Below are 18,951 nucleotides of genomic sequence, written 5' to 3'. Positions count from 1 at the left end.
GCTATTGGACATATCACTTTACTATCCAGCTTTCTTTGATCTCTAGAGTCATAGTAAAGATCAGTAAGATCATAAAACTGAAAGTGCTGGGTAAACTGTAAAAGTGCCATGCAAGCATGAAATCTCATTGTCCAAACCTCTCTCCTACTTCTTCACTCTAGTAAATATACCAAAAATTTGCTACACTCACAGGCTTCATTTTTTATAAACATCTTTTTAAAATTTAATTTTTAAGAATCAAACCCAGTGCCTCACATGCTAAGCAAGCACTCTACCACTAATCTACAGCCCCAGCCCTTTATAATCATCTGTGATTCTTTCTCTTTCTTCCCCACATCCACTCAGTAACCCCAGTTAATGTTTCTTAACATTTTGTAGCCTCTGTTGTAGCCTATGAATTTTGATCATCTTATTTTATTTGTGTGATTTATCTTTTCATTCTAAAATTGCTTTGTAATTTTCTTCATAATTAATTGTAATTTTGTAAGCTTAATATATTTCTCTCTCATGTTCCTGCAAATTACACAGAGATAAGAACCATGTCTTTTTTACTTAGTTGCTATATCCCTAAAACTTAGCAGTTCTGAACCCACAGAAAAGTTCAATAGATATTTGTTAAATGAATGAATCATTCTTATCTTCTAAAAGCTTTCTTTCCTTTGTTTGATAAGTTTAACCAAAGACCACCTTTTAAAGTACTGTACTCATCTATTTTACTGTTTAACCTGATATTTTTGCTTCCCCCCCCCCAAATATAACAAGCCCATAATGATGATCTTTAGCTCTTTTCTCACCTGATTCTTCTTTATCTGAAAAGTTCCAGTGCCTAATATTTGCTGTCAAAATTAAGTCAGATAGTTGGGTGCTGAGGCACATGACTGTAATGCCAGCAGCTAGGGAGACTAAGGCAGGAGGATCACGAGTTCAAAGCCAGCCTCAGCAACTTAGCAAGGCCCTAAGCAACTCAGAGAGACGCTGTCTCCAAACAAAATATAAAAAGGACTGGGGATGTGGCTTAGTGGTTGAGAGCTCCTAGATTCAATCCCCAGTACTAAATAATAAGAAAAAGAAGAAGAAGAAGAAGTCACATTGTTTGACCAATGGCAAAAAAAATAAAATTAAATTAATATTCTTCCAAATAGAACTTTATGGAGCTCTGAAAAGTTATCCCAACTAACTGTATCATCTCTCAGTCCTTCTTTCCCTTCTATCTATCCTGAGATGTCTCTTCTTTTTAGTCCTTTTAAAACTAATCAAAATTATTTATCGGTTTATTTATTTATTTATTTTTATGTGGTGCTGAGCATTGAACCCAGTGCCTCACACGTGCCAGGCAAGCACTCTACCACCAAGCCACAACTGCAACCCTGGTTTATTTAATTTTTGTAATGGAAAAGATGAGAGTATTCATCATGTTTCACAGACAAGGAATCTGCAAGTCTAGGGAAATTAAGCCATGTAATTATATACAATTAATTCATTTTCATAGTCAGAAGGCTTTAGTCTAAAGCCTAACTTGTTCATTTATTCATTCACTGACTTGATGATAGATCCTTATAGAATGCTATTATGTACCTGTATAAGCAATAAAAAAATGTTTAATATACAAGTTATGCCCACCAGACACAGCTTAGATCTTATTAGGGGAAAACAAATATATACATAAAACAGAAAATAAGATAGCTTATAATAAAAAGTACTAGTTTTGTATCAAAGACAAAGGAGAAATTAGAAAACAAGTATCAGAATTGACCTCAGAAGGAAGTGACAAGGGACTTAGAAGAATGAATGGGTAGCCAGGAAGAAAAGAATGGATGATGGTCTAAAGATGAGTTTATTCTGTGTTGCAAGAATTTATGAATAGGTCATGAGCTAGGAATGAGCTTTATTAAGTTATACATTTAAAATAATGGCATTTGCCAGGCGTGGTGGCACATATCTGTAATAACCCCAGCTACTTGGGAGGCTGAGAGGCTGAAACAAGAGGATTGCAAATTTAAGGCCAGCCTAGGCAACTTAGTGAGACCCTGTCTCAAAATAAAAAGGGTGGGGATGTAAATCAGTTGTAAAGTGCCCCTGAATTCAATCTCTAGTACCAAAACAACAAGAGTAATAATGGCACTTAAGCAGAGTACCAGCTTGGTTCGAGTTCTTATTGAAGACCAATAGAAAAAATGAATTGGTGAGATGGTAAAGATGATGCTGATACTTCCTAAATTTACTGAATGATCACTATTTACCCCACATACTGTTTCAAGCACTTATATTAACTCCTTTGGTCCTCCCAGTAGTCTAATAAGGTAAGTACTAGGATATTCTCTTTTTATGCTCAGGGAGGATAACAATTTGCCTAAGATTAAGGTCAAATACTCTGCTAGTAAGCCACAGAGCAAGAATGCTAGTAAGCAGACTGGCTCCAGACCCTACTCTGACCATAATGCTATACTGCCCCTCAATAATTGATCATTGCTAACACATACTATACCCTAGGTGCTATTCTATGCATTTTTCATAAATTTACTCAATTTTAGCTTTGCTTGTTGTAGAAGTTACCTAGCTAGTAAAAGATAAATAATTACACTACAGATGGTCATGATTAAATGTCAAATTAAATCATAATCTAATTTAGGCAGAAGAGAACAATTCTAAGTTCTTAAGTAGGAGAAAAGCAAAAAAAAATATAAATACTTCTGAAAAACTAGTCTACTCATGTTAGAACAGGTTAGGAAGAAAGAGCTAGAAGGAAGAAATAAAATGGTAATTGCATTAATTAAGAAAATGGTGCAAAGTGAGGACATAAAACTAGAAGATTTCTAAGGTGACAGAGGGTTGACAGAGTTACATAGTGACATGAATTTAGAATCAGAAATATCTGAATTTGAGTCCAACTTTGTCCTTTGTATGTTATGTGCTTGACTTTTGGAAAGTTATTGAACTATTCTGTACCTTTTGTTTCTTATAATATTTAATTATAAAGTGTTAACATTCAGAATTATGATAGATATACCTAATATTTTATACTCTACTACGGTGGATTTTGTCCGGTAAGGGGTGTTGAACCCAGGAACACTCTACCACTGAGCTACATTCCCATTTTTATTTTGAGACAGGGTCTTGCTAAATTGCCCAGGCTGGCCTTGAACTTACCATTCTCCTGCCTCAGCCTCACAAGTAGCTGGGATTACAGGTGTGCACCACCACACAGAGCACTACAGTGGATTTTTTTTTTCATGGTTCTGGGGATTGAACTCAGGCCTTGTGCATGTGAGGCAAGCACTCTACCAACTGAGCTATATCCCCAGCCCTACAGTGAATTTTATCAAGAGGCATTTCAAAAGAAGCATTTTTATACTTTGCACAATAGATATGTAGTGATAAATGATGAATAAATCATGAAGATGAATGAAGAAAAGAAGGTTCCAAAGCAAAGTTTTGAGACTAAATGAAAGGTTTTAGTGGGAATCTAGCATGTGGGGAGTATGTAGGATTTGAGGTTAGAAGAAAGGTATAAATTTGTACTTGCCCCATAAGCTCTTTGCTCAGTTTCCTCATCTCTGAATTATGGTTTTTGTTTATTTCACAGAATAAGAAAAGTCACTTGAGAAAACTGTGTGTAAGAACACATTGTAAAACACTGAATACACTGATATTGTTATTATTTGTGATAATAACAGAAATGAACAAATTGGGGGGAAATAGGTATGCTAAATAGTGAATTTGTTTTTGTATATGTTGATAATGCAATGACATTGAGTTTCCAAGTAGAGTTTGAATAAGCAATTGAAAATGAAATGAATAAGAAATTGAAAATGAGACTTAGCTAATAGAAAATTCAAGTTGTCAGTATTAGCATGATATTTAAAGCCATTAGAGAAGAAGGATTGAGTTCATATTGAGAGAATATTGAAAGAATATAATGGCACAATGTAGGTATACATAAAGTTTTAAAATTTTTTTTCTTTTTTAAATACTGATAGAAATATGATAGTATAGTTTGTTGTTTTTCTTCATTTAAATTGTAAAATATTTAAGGTAGGATGTAACATAAAGCGTTATATGTAAAAAATAAGGAAATTACTATAATTGTTTTAGTAAATACAGTTTACCATTTCAAATATGTGTTCCAGATTCTGACCAACTTTCTTTTTTTGTGGGGGTTTGGGGCATGTAGCAAAAAGCATCACAAAGTCCACAAAAGCAACAACCTCCCACAGATGGTGAGGTAAGTCTATATAATTACTTTGGGGAAGGGATTTATTATTTTTATAGTGGAAATGAAATGTTTTGAAGTGATTATCATTCTTTCAGTGATCAGAATATTGCCTTTTTTCTTTTTTTCCATCACAAAATTGTACTTAAGAAGATACAGGCTAGGGAGTTTATCAAAATTTCTAGGTCAGGATTTTATATGTATTCATCTACATGTATATCACTCTAGAGATTTCTTACCCTCCTCATCTCTGCTAGGGACATCATCCCCTTCTTATCCATTTCAAAATGTTCTCTATAATGCAAGATAGTCCTAAAAGCTCTAAGATTATTATTTGTGTTAATAATAGAAATGAACAAATTGGAGGAAAATAGGTATGGGAAATAGTGAATTTGAGGTACTAGGATCAGTCCCCAATACCTGATAGATAGATAGATAGATAGATAGATAGATAGATAGATAGATAGATAGATAGACAGACAACCCAAGTTTTTTTAGTATGAGAAAATATATTTAGAATGTTTATTTTTTTATTTTTTTAAGTACCATACGATTTATTTTTTTTAGTCATACATGACAGCAGAATGTATTTTGACATATAATACATACATGGAATGTACATATATCAATCATAATGTCTATTCTATTCTGCTGCCCTTCCTATCCCCCCTACTCCTCCCCTCCTCTCTCATCCTTTCTCTCTATCCAATCTAAAGTGACATTTTTTTTTCTTTTTCTCATCATAACATCATAAATGTATTCTGTATAACAATGAGGTTCTCCTTCCATCTTCTGTGCAACTCCCCTTCTCCCTCTTTTTCCCTCCCACCTCTCTTCCCTATTTAGTGGTAGTCTTCTTCTCATGCTCTTCCTCCCTATCCCATTTTGAGTCACCCCCCCTTATATCAGAGAAGACATTTGGCATTTGTTTTTTAGGGATTGGCTAACTTTCACTTAGCATAATCTGCTCTAAAAAATGTCCATTAGAAAAGTGTTTTAAAATCTTATTGAACTATAATAACTAATTCTATTTATATGAGAACTTTATATATTTGTATAATACCTGAAAAAGTCATTGAGACATTTTTAGTTGTTTTCACATAATAATAATTCTGTACAAGCCTTTGACAATCAGAGTGTGATATGCTTAATAATATATTTTCCATTTTTTACCCCAACATTTCCTTTTTGATGATTGTTCTTGAGTAATTCATTCTCTGAAAACTAAAGCTTCACTAAAAAAATGTATAGTTTTAAATTGTTTAATTGTACCTTATTTACAGAGAAAGGTAATGAAGAGATGTAATTTGGCTCATTAGTCACCTGTATGTTAAATGAAGCCCCTTACTCTGTGATACTAATTATACAACTTTATGTTTGGTATCCTATTTATTATGTATTGTAAGCTACTAAAAATTTCCAGACTTAGGTTTTAAATATCTGCATCTCAAGATTATCCCTCCATGACTATTCTTTAAACTCAGAAAAACATTAACTGGAATGCTATCTGTAGTTAATTAGCCTTCAAGAGAATTCTAACCATTTATACACCAGAAATCATGTCTCTAGGATTTATTTTTAAATTTGCCACTGGTTCACTAGATGACTGCAAATTCTTTATATTATGTCAGGTATCAGCTTTCTCTTCTGTGAACAGAAAATAACCCCAGATCCCTCCTTAGAGGGTTTTTTAGGCAGTAAGGTCATATTTGAAGGGCTGGGGTTGTAGCTCAGTGGCAGGGTGCTTACCTAGCATGTGTGAGGCACTGGGTTCAAGTCTCAGCACCAATAAAAATAAATAAAGGTCTTGTGTTCATCTACAAATAAAAAAAAAGTTTAAAAAAGATCATATTTAAAGTTGTTTAAACTCTTTGGAAGAACATCAGTGTTTATTGGCTATTGTATATGAATTCCAAGTGATTGTGAACATAATCCTATGTGTCAGCTCTTCAAAAGTGATTTATGTCTCTTTCCTTGTGTGCGTATTTTTTAAATGCATCGCTTGTGTGCCTGGTTTGTTTTTGACTTGATTCATTTTTTTCCACATCTCCAGTGTCCCTTCCCATCCAGAAGGTCTCAACACACTGATGATAGTGCCTTGTTAGTGGTAAGAGTTTATGCAAAATGGAGTTTTATGCTGCTATTTCTAGATATTGAAGAATAGTTATTGTGCTTTCACTCAGAAATTATCTAATTATGGTAAAATACCATAAAACATGATGAGCATCATTACTAAATGCTTTATAAACAACTAGAACTATTTCACTGCTTTATCATTTGTGATTTACCAAGTGTTACAGAGTTATGCAGCTATGATTCACATGTTAGTGCTTCCCAAGATGAAACATTTACATTGAGAACCACATTGACTTTATGTTAGAGTTTTTTAAATGTCTTTTCAAATTCCAGGTGGTACTTTATTAATCATAATTTGACTCATGAGTCATCTGTATGTTAAATGAAACCCCTTACTCTGTGATACTAATTATACAATTATATATTTGTATTTATTATGTATTATAAGCTACTAAAAATCCCAGACTTAGGTTTTAAATATTTGCATCTCAAGATTATCCCTCCATGACCATTCTTTAAACTCAAAAAAACATTAACTGGAATGCTATCTGCTGATTATCCTTGCAAGAGAATTCTAACCATTTATATAATTGCTTTTCCCATCATGTTTTATGTTATTATTCTATAATAGTATTGAAAACTAGCAGTTCAAAAGGCTAATGTCTATAACAAATTCTTTCCTATGTGCTGGAAACTGTTGCCATTGTGCATACTATATAAATTGCATGCTTTCATGTGAGACTCCTACTACAGAAACTTCCATTATTTGTTAAATTTTCTATGTATTCTCCAATCTTCATTTCCTTTGAGATAGATAAAGCACATTTTAACTGGCAGTTTTACAAATGAATACAATCACCAGTCTCTGGAGTTTTAGTGGAATTGGCATGAGAAATAAAATTAGTTTAAATTAATATGAAAAGATAGAACTGCTGATGATCCGCACACAAAATTATCTCATTCAATTTTCATAGCAAGAGTTAAGGTTAAATTTAGCACCATTTCATAAGTAATTACTGAGGCACAGAATATCTTGTCCAAAATGTGGCCTTTCCAAGGTCACTTAGCTGGTAAGTGTAAGGCGAGGTTTGAGTCTAGGTCTTTCTGTCTCAAGGACCTGCAATAAATACCCTGCTATATTTGCTATATTGTCTCCTACGTTGTAACTGAAAATAGTTCAGGCACTGAATATGAGATTTAATAACACATATTGTAAGTGATATAAGTCTGAGTGCCCAATAGTTTTTTTCAAGGAAAAAGCAGAAATTGAAAAAAAAAATTTCCTTAGCATGAAATTTGAAACATCCTTTAACCATTTGTCAAAACATATATACTTGTATGTATTATCAGTATGCATGTTGGAAAGGTAGAACATGTACACCAAGAACCATATTGACTTTGTAAGTATAGGTAGCCTTTAAAAACAAATCTCACATTTTTTGTATGCCAAATAATATCCAGCTAACCCTGTACAAAAGAGTCCTATTTTAAATCATATTTCCTAAGTCATACTTTAAATCATATAGCTTTGATATTCTCAAAATTATTCTTCGAAGACATTAAATTGCTCTTGAAGTCTAGACCTCTTAACCTGGCCTCAAAGCTTTTGTGCTCTGGCTACTGCCTGCCTCTCCAGGCTCATATCTGGGCTCACTCTAGGATTTTTCCCAGCTCTACAGATACGGTAAGCCCTTTCCCACCTTTGCAAAGGGCTGTTCTCTCCTTACACCAGAATGCCTCTCCCTCCCTGCATATACCTTTTGATTGATTCCTCCTCATTAATCAGGTGTCTGTTTAATAATGTCTCATCTTCAAAATAGTTTTCTATGGCTTCCTTTCCTCAAATCAAATTGTCTTCATTGTTATTTTTTTCTTTATAGTACTTTCATTTACATTTTTTAAAAATATATTTCCCCTATTGGACTACCAGACTGTAAGCTTCAGGGGCACAAGGATATTCTCTGTCATATTTACCCTTTCATACCCTGGCCCCACCATAGTTCCTGGGAATATATTAGGTGCTCAGTAAATATTTATTGAATGAACACAAAAATGTTATATATCTAATAATTGCTCATTTAATTGTTTTGTCATGAACGTGTCTAATGTTACAAGAAGGAAAAGGTTGAATTTGATTTAAAGACCTTGTAATTTAGGATTTGAAATACATATTAGTAACATTTAATGCCAGTTACACTAATATTCTTTTGGGGCCGCATCTCAAGTGCCTGTTGCTTTTAACCTTTTATGTCTCCCTGTACTGCCACTGAGCTGCATTCCTTAACCTTTTGTATTTTTATTTTGATACAGGACTTCACTGAATTGCAAAATGAGGCTAGCCCCAAACTTGCAATCCTCCTGCCCCAGCCTTTTGATTAGCTAGGCTTACAGGTGTGCACCACGGCACTCAGTGGCTTCTAGACTTTTTATATTTGAGATTGACTGCAGTTCCAAAGCATTTAATTAAAAGGAAGTCTAGGAAATCTGAACAGACGAAGCATACACGTGTCTTACCATTGTCATGGTCTTATTCTTTGGCACAATATTTATTTCTGTGTTAAAATAGATTTTGTCACAGAAATACATTATTGGTTACATGCTTTTTTTGTCAAAATAAAAAATATATATACTGTTCTCTACTAATTCTCATTAAAAATATAGTTGTAATCAGGCATGGTGTTGCATGCCTATAATCCCAGTTACTTGGGTGGCTGAGGCAGCAGATCACGAGTCCACAAAGTTTAAGACCAGCCTGGGCATCAGAGAAAGACCCTATCTAGGGGGGAAAAAAAGGTGTATTTATCCTGTTGAATACACATAGACCCTTTTATAAATGCCTACCTATGCTGGGCATTGTTGGGAGCAGCTCAGGAGGCTGAGGCAGGAGGATCGTGAATTCAAAGCCAGTCTCAGCAACTTAGCGAGCCCTAAGCAACTCTGTCTCTAAATAAAATACAAAAATGGGCTGGGGATGTGTCTCAGTGGTTAAGCACCCCTGAGTTCAATCCCCGATACCAAAATAAATAAATAAATAAATGCTCACCTATGTTTTTGTTCATTTATCCCATGATGTATCCCTAGTTAAAATTTTTTTTATTATTTAATTTATAAAGACCTTAATAGCTTTAAGCTTTTGCCATTTTATTGTCATAGTAGGTAAATCTTATTCAGTTCCTTTCTGAAAAATCTTCTCTGATTTTTATTTCCCTTGTGGCAAAAGAAAAAAGTTTTATGTCTTGACCATCTTAGCTGTAATCAAAAATCTATATAATGGCTTCTTTTTTATTTTAATTTCAAATGTTGAGTAATAATCATACATAGACATTAGTTTCTAACAGTATTTCTTATAATATCTGTAATATACCTAACTAGTTGTATGTTGGCTGGTGAAAGATAAAAGATTAAAAACAGGGGGTAGGGGGATTCTTCCCTACCCTCTTATAGGTCATTTGGAATTTCACAGAGGCAGAAATGAAATGCTGGTTTATCCGTAAGGTGTGATGCAGAATTGTTATGTCCTGTGTTCTCACATCGGAGCCTTAAATTGGATTATAATAAATTAATTTGGATTAATATTAAAAAAATATTGTTCTGAAGCCAGTTCTGCCTGGTTAAAATTAACTGGTTCATTTTCCCTGCTATAGGAACAGCAAAGGACTCAATAGTTTGAAAACTATTTTGCTAAAAATATTGATGTTCTTAGTTTTATTTCTGTGTGAAATAATTTTTATTAACTCATGCCTCTTGGTTCTTCATTAATATGGTATGAGATATTACAAATATCCTGAATTATTCAGGTAGAGATCCTGTGTTGTATAAATGATGGGGATTTTCCCAAAAAATATTCTCCTTCAAACTTATTAATAACCTTGGTAAAACATTTTGAAAAGTTTGTCAATGACGTTTCCTTCTCTAACTTCACTGATCAGACCTGCCTGCCTGGCATTTTGCTAACATAAATGCTGCCTTCTGTTTCTTCTCTTCCTCTTTTTGAAATTTAGTCGCTGTCAGGGTTGAATCAAGTGGGCTGTGCTGTTACCCTGCTTCATTCTTCTGCCTTCACGCCTCTTAAGGTATCTTTTGTTACATTATTTCACCAGGAAATTTGGGGAGGGTGTGCACAAAGTAGGTCTTAAATTTTCCAATAGATTGATGATAGCAACAATCTGAAATCTAGGATTGTATGAAATATGCCTAAGCTTATGAAACTATTTGAGTTTAACACTGGTTTCACTTGAAATTTTTTGAAAGTTTTACATTGCCAGATAATCATAGAGTCTACATTAATTCTTTATATTCAGATTCTATTTGAAATTTCATTCTGCTTTTTTATCAAAGGTTATATTTTATCATGAATTATTTTATGTGGTAAATAGAAAATATAAAATAACTGTTGTTTAATATGCATGTAAAATAAGTCCCAGTCTGTAAAATTATCACTGCCCAAACTTGCTGGAAAAGTCAATAAAGTTTTATTGTTACCAGGTGTGGTGGTACATGCCTGTAATCCCAGCAACTCAGAAGGCTGAGGCAGGAGAACAATGAGTTCAAAGCCAGCCTCAGCAACTTAGTGAAGTAAGCAACTTAATGGGATCCTGTCTCAAAATAAAATATAAAAAGCCCTTGAGATGTGGTTCAGTAGTTAAGTGCCCCCAGAATAATCCCTGGTACCAAAACAACAACAACAAAAAAAAAACTCTTATTGGTACACAGCCAATCCCTTTTGTTTATGTATTTATTGTCTGTGTCTGCTTTTGCAATAAACAGCAGAGTTGGAATAGTTGTGACAGAGATTATAACAATCTGCAAGCCTAAATGTTTGTTTGGCCTTTTAAGAAAAAAAATTGCCACCCTTTGCTTTATGTCGTCAGTAATATTAGATGATAAATTCTACCTTTTAGAAAAATTTAGAGCCTGTAGTATTTTATTTTTTAAGGCCTCTGGGAATGATAATTGCATCTTTATTTTAGTATACATAAGAAATTATTAAAACTTCTCACTGTCTGGGGCTGGGGATGTGGCTCAAGAGGTAGCGCGCTCACCTGGCATGCGTGCGGCCCGGGTTCGATCCTCAGCACCACATATAAAACAAAGATGTTGTATCCACTGATAACTAAAAAATAAATATTAAAATTCTCTCTCTCTCTCTCTCTCTACTCTCTCACTCTCTCTTTGAAAAAAAAAAAAACTTCTCACTGTCAAGATCCTCTCTTTGACTAACGTATCTGTTCTGCTGTGGCGTGTACTGATTTCTTTTTTGCATTACTTAACAATCTTTATGTAAGATTCTTTATATTTGAAAGCTATTATTTACCACTGTGTACTTCTCTGCTTGACCCTGAAAAAACTAGCTACATTATTTTCCATGTTAACATTTTTTCCAATTATTCTCAGTTGAGTTCCTTATTTGTACAACAGAAAGTTATTTTGGTTACTTTTTTTTTTTCTTCACAATTCTCTCAAGGAAGGTAAACCATTTTACAATGTGTGAGAGAGAAGTTAATTCATTATACTCAAGGGATATCTCATGGCATTGGCACTTTTAATCTGAGTCATAGCTAATAAAGGCCATATACAAATTGCCAAAAGTTGCATGATCCAGACCAAATTTTCTCTATAAAAGTGGCTATGACTTTGTTTCTAGCAGCCTGCTAGACTGTCAAATGAGTAGATTTTTTAAAATATTTTATTAGTTGTTGATGGACTTGTTATTTATTTATATGTGGTGCCTCACACATGCTAGGCAAGCACTCTACCACTGAGCTACAACTCCAGCCCCTCAAATTACTAGTTTTAAAAGATTTATTTTTATCTTTACAGCAGTTATGTACTGGATTTAGGCATAATTTCTTATTGTTGTTTCTTAGCCAGGCTTAGAATTTGAGTTCATGTCAACTTCTGAGATTATTTTATAATCTTTTTGTTTTGTGTCTGGTTCTCCAAGAATTCCCAAATATAATTAATGATCCCAATGTGATTTCAACTAATTATTTTATAGTGTCCTAAAAGGCAAGTCATGTAGATTTATAGTTTCAATAAAAGTACATTAAAAGTCATCCTATTAACAGTTTCCTTCTTTCTGGCTTTAGTTTCTTTCACACCCAGGTGAGTTGCATGGTATCAGTTGCTGTTTCTGGAGGTAGAGAACATTTGCTGACCTTCAGCATCATTTGTTTTGGCTCTTCCTTCTTATCTAATAAAGCTAGCTGCCTATTAACTTTCTTTTATTCTTTAAAATGTTAAATTTCTAGTCTGTATCCTATGAATAATTCTTTTAAATTTTTAAAAATATTTTTTTCTTTATTTAGAATAATTTTTGCCTTTAAATGTTTTTTCTACTTATACCATTGGTATTTCAGCGAGTCTTCATTTAGCCAACTTTCTCCTTCCTAGCTCATATCTTTGAAAATAACAGTAGTCTTTTTGTTTCCATCTAAAGTATCCAGCTTTTGCCTCATTTGCCTGTTGATTCCTTTTTATTAATTCCTATTACTCTTGTTTTAAATTTATTAAAGTTTCCATTTTTTTTCAACACCTAAAATATAGATTATATACATCTATAATCTTTATGAACATGTTGTTTCTGCCTCAGTCAAGAGCAAAGCTTCTTGTTGGCTTTTTTTTGAGGTGGGGGGGCGGTACCTGGGATTGAACCCAGAGGCACTTAACAACTGAGCCACATCCCCAGCCTCCCCGCATCCCCACACACACCTTTTTTGGGGGGGTGACAGAGTCTCACTAAATTTCTGAGGCTGGCCTTGACCTTGCAATCTTCCTGCCTCAGCCTCCCGAGTCACTGGGATTACAGGTATGCCACCATGCCTTGCAAGCCCAGCTTGCTTTTTAAATCTTAACATTTAAATCTTGACTCTCAGCCTATAAATATCAAACTAAGGAATCATTACCAGAAAATTATCTCTAAATCTGTCCAAGAATATTCTCAACTGCATGGCTCTTTCCTTGTCATTGTTGTTTGCAATTAAAATTCTGTCATCATTTATTTTATCTGACCCAAATTCAACTAGAGATATGAGATTTTTTAAACTATTGAGCCCTGGGTAGGTGGGAGGGAGCAGATATGTGTGTATGTGTTAGTTTTAAAGTCATTTTGGTTTAGAAATGCCTAATATACCATAAAGTTATGTTTAAATTTAATTAGATGTCAAGACTTCTTGATTCTGCTCTCCTGCCAAACCTTCAACGTCTTTAACCCAGCCATTAAATATGTTTTTTATCTTAAGTTCCCCTTTTTTACGTAAACTTTATAAGACATCATCTTGTAAACACATTTGTTTCTAATTGAATGAAGAAACCTATTTCCTGTTTTCCAAAAGATTAAATATTATTCTCCAGAGGAAAATGTATTTTAAAAATTATTCCAGAGAATTGCTATTAGAAAATAAAATTTTATTCTTTCCCATATATTTTATACCTTATAGTGATGATTTCTCAGTCTTTAGAAAGGCCTGTTATTTTTAGATAATACTTTACATAAACACAAAAAGTTTGACTGGGGTTGTATGTAGCTCAGTGGTAGAGTGCTTGCCTAGCATGTGTGCAGGACTAGGTTCGATCCTCAGCACCACATAAAAAATAAATAAATAAGTAAAATAAAGGTATTGTTGTCTATCTACAACTAAAAATATATATTTTTTAAATAATGTACAAGATTAAATATTTTCACTTAATTTTCATTCCAAGACTTAAATTTGAAGGAGAGTTGCATGGGTTTTTGGTTTGGGTTTTTTTTTAATATAGTCCCAAAGTTAACATAAATGTGGAAAGTTTGTCTTCTTGAATAATAATTATTGCTGTGTTTTTCTCCACAGAGTGATGACAGATCTACTGCCATTTCAAGTTCACCTACAACAGAAACAGGTAATAGACACAAAAGTACAGTTAACCATATCAAGATTCTAATTCTTTACCAGAATTTTCTTGAACAAGTTGATTAGTTAGAAAACTGACTTCTTTTTCTGAGATAGAATCAGACACAAATTGAAAACTTTCTAAACATTTCCCACTTTTTAATTCAATTGGTTATTCAACTACTTAGCCATTTGATGAGAACAAATGAGCTTGAGCCAGCAGGGCTATAGATTTGCAAGAGGGTATGTTCAGTATATTAGCATTTTTCTGTATTTATTGATATACCAAAAATAACATGAGAATTAAAAACCCTTCTCTAAGGATTACTTTTCTATGCCAGATTTTTCATTAGTAAACAGAATTCTTAACAAGCATGGTGGCACACACCTGAAATGCCAGCAACTCAGAAGGCTAAGGCAGGAGGATCACAAGTACCAGGCCAGCCTCAGCAACTTATTAAGAACCTGTCTTAAAATAAAAAAATAAATAAAAAGGGCTCGGGATGTAGCTTAGTGATAGAGCACTCTTTGGTTCAATCCTAAGTACAAAAAAAAAAAAGTATCATTTTATATCATATTGCCATGTTTGATTTTTTCTGTATGTACTACTTACTGAACTTTTGTGACTATGACATATACATCTACATTATATTTAATTTGCTTTCCATCTCCTTTCATTTCATTTTGCTTTTCCATACTGATTTAGTTCATCATTCCCCTGCATATTCTTTTCCTGCTACTATCCAGAGAAATCAACCCCTGCGCCCTGAAAGTTTCCTTTTCCGAGCAGCTGTCAGGGCAGAAACAAATAAAGGTAGGTGATAGTGATTTTAAAAATGGGGCAGGATAGGGTTGGGGCTGGAAAGGTGCTTTATACAAGACATAAACTGTAACATCTTTTAAACTTATATACCAAAAGCTTTAAACTCTGAAGATACCTGTGGTTAAATTTGTTTTGATTAAAAAGTTGCTTAGAATCACCTAAAAGCAAGCATTTTTATGTTTTTTTGATTTAGGGGGGTTGGGGTACTAAGATGGCCTGGAACTTGAAATCCTCCTATCTTAGCCTCCTGAGTAGCTGGGATTACAGGTATGCACTGCCACACCCAGCTAAATAAGTTTTGAATATTTGAACAAATAAAATCCTCTTCAGTTAGAAGATATAGCTTCTTCTCCCCGTCCCCTTTGATACTGGGGATGGAGCCCAGGGACACTTTCCCACTAAGTTATATTCCCAGCTCTTTCGATTTTTTATTTTGAAACAGGGTCTCACTACATTCCTGAGGCTGGACTTTAAACTTGCAAGACTCCTGCCTCAGCCTCCTGAGTCACTAGGATTAGAGGGATGTGCCACCATACCCAGCTGCAATGCGCTTTTTCAGATTTTTCTGTATTGATAAACTGTCAAACATTTGTATATTCCATGATCATAAACCAACAATTTTGAGAAATATGCACACAGGTATACCGAAAATATGTCCAAAAATATTCACAGCAGTATTATTCAAAATAGCCCCAAATACAATGTCCATCAATAGAATGGATAATAAATTGTGGTATAGCTAAACATCGGCATATACCGTAAAGGTCATGAAAATGAACAAATAACTCTGAACATCAACATGGATAAATCTCATCATGTTAATCAAAAGAAGCCAGACCACAAAAGCATACAATATGATTTAATTTATAGAAAGTTCAAAAATGAGAAAACTAATCTATGGCTTTTGAAGTCAGCATACTGGTAACCTTTAGGTACTAATAGGCAGAGCATGCAAGAGGGCTTTTGGGCATAAGTAATGTTTCATTTACTAATTAATTAATATCTCTAAGGATATTAATTGTTTCACTTTCTGAGGAAAATTATTAATCTCTGCTATTTGTATAATTTTCTGTATATGTATTTTTTTTTCAATGATAACATTTTTGGGCTCAAATAAAGTAGTTAAGCCAAATGGGTAATCATTATCGTGTATATTTGAAATTTTCCATAATAAAAACATTTTTAAAAATTCAATCCAGAAAGCAGAAAATGATGTCTTTGCAAGGACACTGTCATCAGACAGATGTATTTTCTTAGCATTGGTTTTCTATCTAACATGTTAGTATTTTTCTAGGCCATGCTTCTCCTCTCCCATCTTCTGCACCTACCACTGATTCTACAGATCCCATATCAAGGCAGAGAGAAGAAGAGCTGAAATTAATAGAACAACTACGAAAAGTGTGTATATTATCTTTGAATTGCACTTTTTCCCGTGATATTACTATAGCCCATAATCCCATAATTACTTGTTTATAGAATTAGTAGATATCTATTATGGCTGTGTTTTGTGATAAATGTAAAAGAAATTATGCTACTGAAGAAATTCTTTTCAACTTCTTACTGAAAAAATTGAGATGGGTTATTCTTAGCCCTATGCATTTGAAATTATTTTCATTTCCTTTCTGCTTCATATTATAACAAAATCTTATAATAATAATTTATATGAACATACACATATACATATACACTTATGTGATAAGAGGTTAGCTATTTTATTTTGAAATCAAAAGAGAATCCAGTCTTTGTTTTCTTTTTAATCAGAAAATGGTATATGAATTTCTGTTGTATTTGGCACTGTGGCCTAGCTGTCGTATGTATGTACATGTATGATCTCCTTATTTCCTTTTTATCTTGATTTCCAACTAAGTGTATTCCATTGTAACTCCATTATGTCTTATGTGTTAATCAATCTTCAATTACTATATTACATGTTTTCCTATTCTGCCAGCATATAGAGTACCGACTAAAAGTATCTCTGCCTTGTGATCTTGGAGCAGCTCTAACTGATGGTGTTGTTCTTTGCCATTTGGCCAATCATGTGCGTCCTCGATCTGTCCCAAGCATTCATGTTCCCTCACCAGCTGTGGTAAGTAATATAATGCTAAAAAGCAGTGGCTATTTATCAGACATTCATTAAGCATAGTGGCAGTCATTTTGCTGAAGTTAGGGATGCAAAGGGTCCAGTCCCTGCCTTTTTGATTTCACTTCTAAAGAAAAATAGACATGTTAACAATAATTTTTAGTAATCTAATAAATATAAGATGTATACTATGAAGATACAAAAAAGAACCTGTTAACGGCCTAGAAAGTTCAGGTAGGCCTTCCTAGAGGAGGTGAAATTTGAACTAATTTCTTGAAGTATGAGTAGGAATTTGCAAGCAATACAGAGAAAGAGAAGGCATTCTGGGCACAGTATTCCTAGATTCAAAAGCTAAAGAAGTGGGCTAAAAATGTAGCTCTGTGGAAAAGCACTTGCCTAGCATGCTCAAGGGAATCTCTAGCATTACAGAAGCTGGGGGTAGGAGAGCTAAGGAAGGTCATGATGTATTCAAGGAATTGTTAAATTGTTCAGAATAAATCATACACTGAGTATGGCAGGAGTTGAAGAAGAGAGCTGAGCCCTTATGAAACATGTGAAGGAATTAGAAGTTTATCTTAGGGGAGATATTGGGGAAACACTGAAAGAATTTTTTCCATATTTTACATATTTACACATATGTAATAAAATCTTATAATAATAATAAAAATTTTCCATATTTATACACCCTGATTATACATAATGGTGGTATTTATTGTTATATATTTGTCCATGTATATAATATAGCAATATAATTTTGCTAGTTTCATTCCCCAGTATTTCTCCTTTCCTTCCCCTTCTCCTTCCCCCTGGTTCCTTTTGTCTACTCTTATTGATCTCCCTTCTATTTTCATAAACTCCACCCACCACTTTCTTTTCCATTTTTCTCTCTAGTTTCCACATATGAGAGAAAACAGGTGACCCTTAACTTCTTGAGTTTGGTTTATTTCACTTAACATAATGTTCTCAAGTTCCCTCCATTTTCCTGCCAAAGACATAATTTCACACTTTTCTTTATGGCAGAATAAAACTCCATTGTGTATATATACCACATTTTCGTTATTCATTCATTAATGAATACCTAAGCTGGTTCCACAGTTTGGCTATTGTGAATTCTTCTATTATAAACATGGATATGCATGTATCTCTATAATATTCTGACTTTAATTTTTTAGGATAAATACTGAGGAATGTTATAGCTAGGTTATATGATGGTTCTATTCCTAGTCTTTTGATGAACTTCCAATTGATTTCCATAGTGGTTTTACTAATTTACAATCCTACCAACAGTGCAAATATGTTCCTTTTTCTCCACATTCTCTCCAGCATTTGTTATTGTTTGTATTCTTGATAGCTGCCATTCTAACTGGAGTATTAGGAAATCTAAGTATAGTTTTCATTTGCATTTCCTTAATTGCTAAAGATGTTTTCTTCATATATTTAGTGACCATTTATATTTCTTCTTTTGAGAAGTTTTTTGTTTTTTGTTAGGAGTTTTTTGTTTTTGATTTTGTTTTTTATTTATATATGACAGCAGAATGCATTATAATTCTTATTACATATATAGAGCAAAATTTTTCATATCTCTGGTTGTATATAAAGTATATTCACACCAATTCATGTCTTTATACATGTACTTTGGATAATAATGTCCATCACATTCCACTATCATTTCTAACCCCTCCCTTTCCCTCCCACCCCTCTGTCCTATCTAGAGTTCAATATTCCTCCCATGCTCCCTCTCCCTACCCCCCTATAAATCAGTCTCCTTATATCAGAGAAAATATTCGGCATTTGGTTTTTTGGGATTGGATAACTTCACTTAGCATTATCTTCTCTATTTCCATCCATTTACCTGCAAAAGCCATGATTTCATTCTCTTTTATTGCGGAGTAAT

The 18,951-nt window shown here is 33.6% G+C and overlaps 1 protein-coding gene across 18 annotated transcripts in view; it reads left to right on the top strand.

The window, feature by feature from the left end:
- Lrch3 (leucine rich repeats and calponin homology domain containing 3) overlaps positions 1–18,951 on the top strand; it is a 126,115-nt gene that overhangs the window by 89,567 nt on the left and 17,597 nt on the right. For 3 of the 18 annotated variants that reach the window (XR_013436828.1, XM_013365190.4, XM_005340266.5), the window contains exons 13-19: positions 4,172–4,222; positions 6,264–6,317; positions 10,288–10,359; positions 14,116–14,164; positions 14,861–14,968; positions 16,272–16,375; positions 16,926–17,063. Coding sequence is in view for 17 of the 18 variants with exons in the window: in XM_013365190.4 (XP_013220644.2) it covers positions 4,172–4,222; positions 6,264–6,317; positions 10,288–10,359; positions 14,116–14,164; positions 14,861–14,968; positions 16,272–16,375; positions 16,926–17,063 (576 nt within the window). In the remaining variant the exon portion in view is untranslated. Of the gene's footprint in view, positions 1–3,583; positions 3,700–4,171; positions 4,223–6,263; positions 6,318–10,287; positions 10,360–14,115; positions 14,165–14,860; positions 14,969–16,271; positions 16,376–16,925; positions 17,064–18,951 lie in introns of those variants that run through there. The other 15 variants (XM_021720190.3, XM_040270249.2, XM_021720192.3 and 12 more) reach the window with 13 other exon arrangements.

This window comes from Ictidomys tridecemlineatus, chromosome 3, assembly GCF_052094955.1.
Source record: "Ictidomys tridecemlineatus isolate mIctTri1 chromosome 3, mIctTri1.hap1, whole genome shotgun sequence".
Lineage (NCBI taxonomy): Eukaryota > Metazoa > Chordata > Mammalia > Rodentia > Sciuridae > Ictidomys > Ictidomys tridecemlineatus.
Note: the sequence above shows the minus strand (reverse complement) of the source record. Positions and strands in the feature narration are given on the sequence as shown.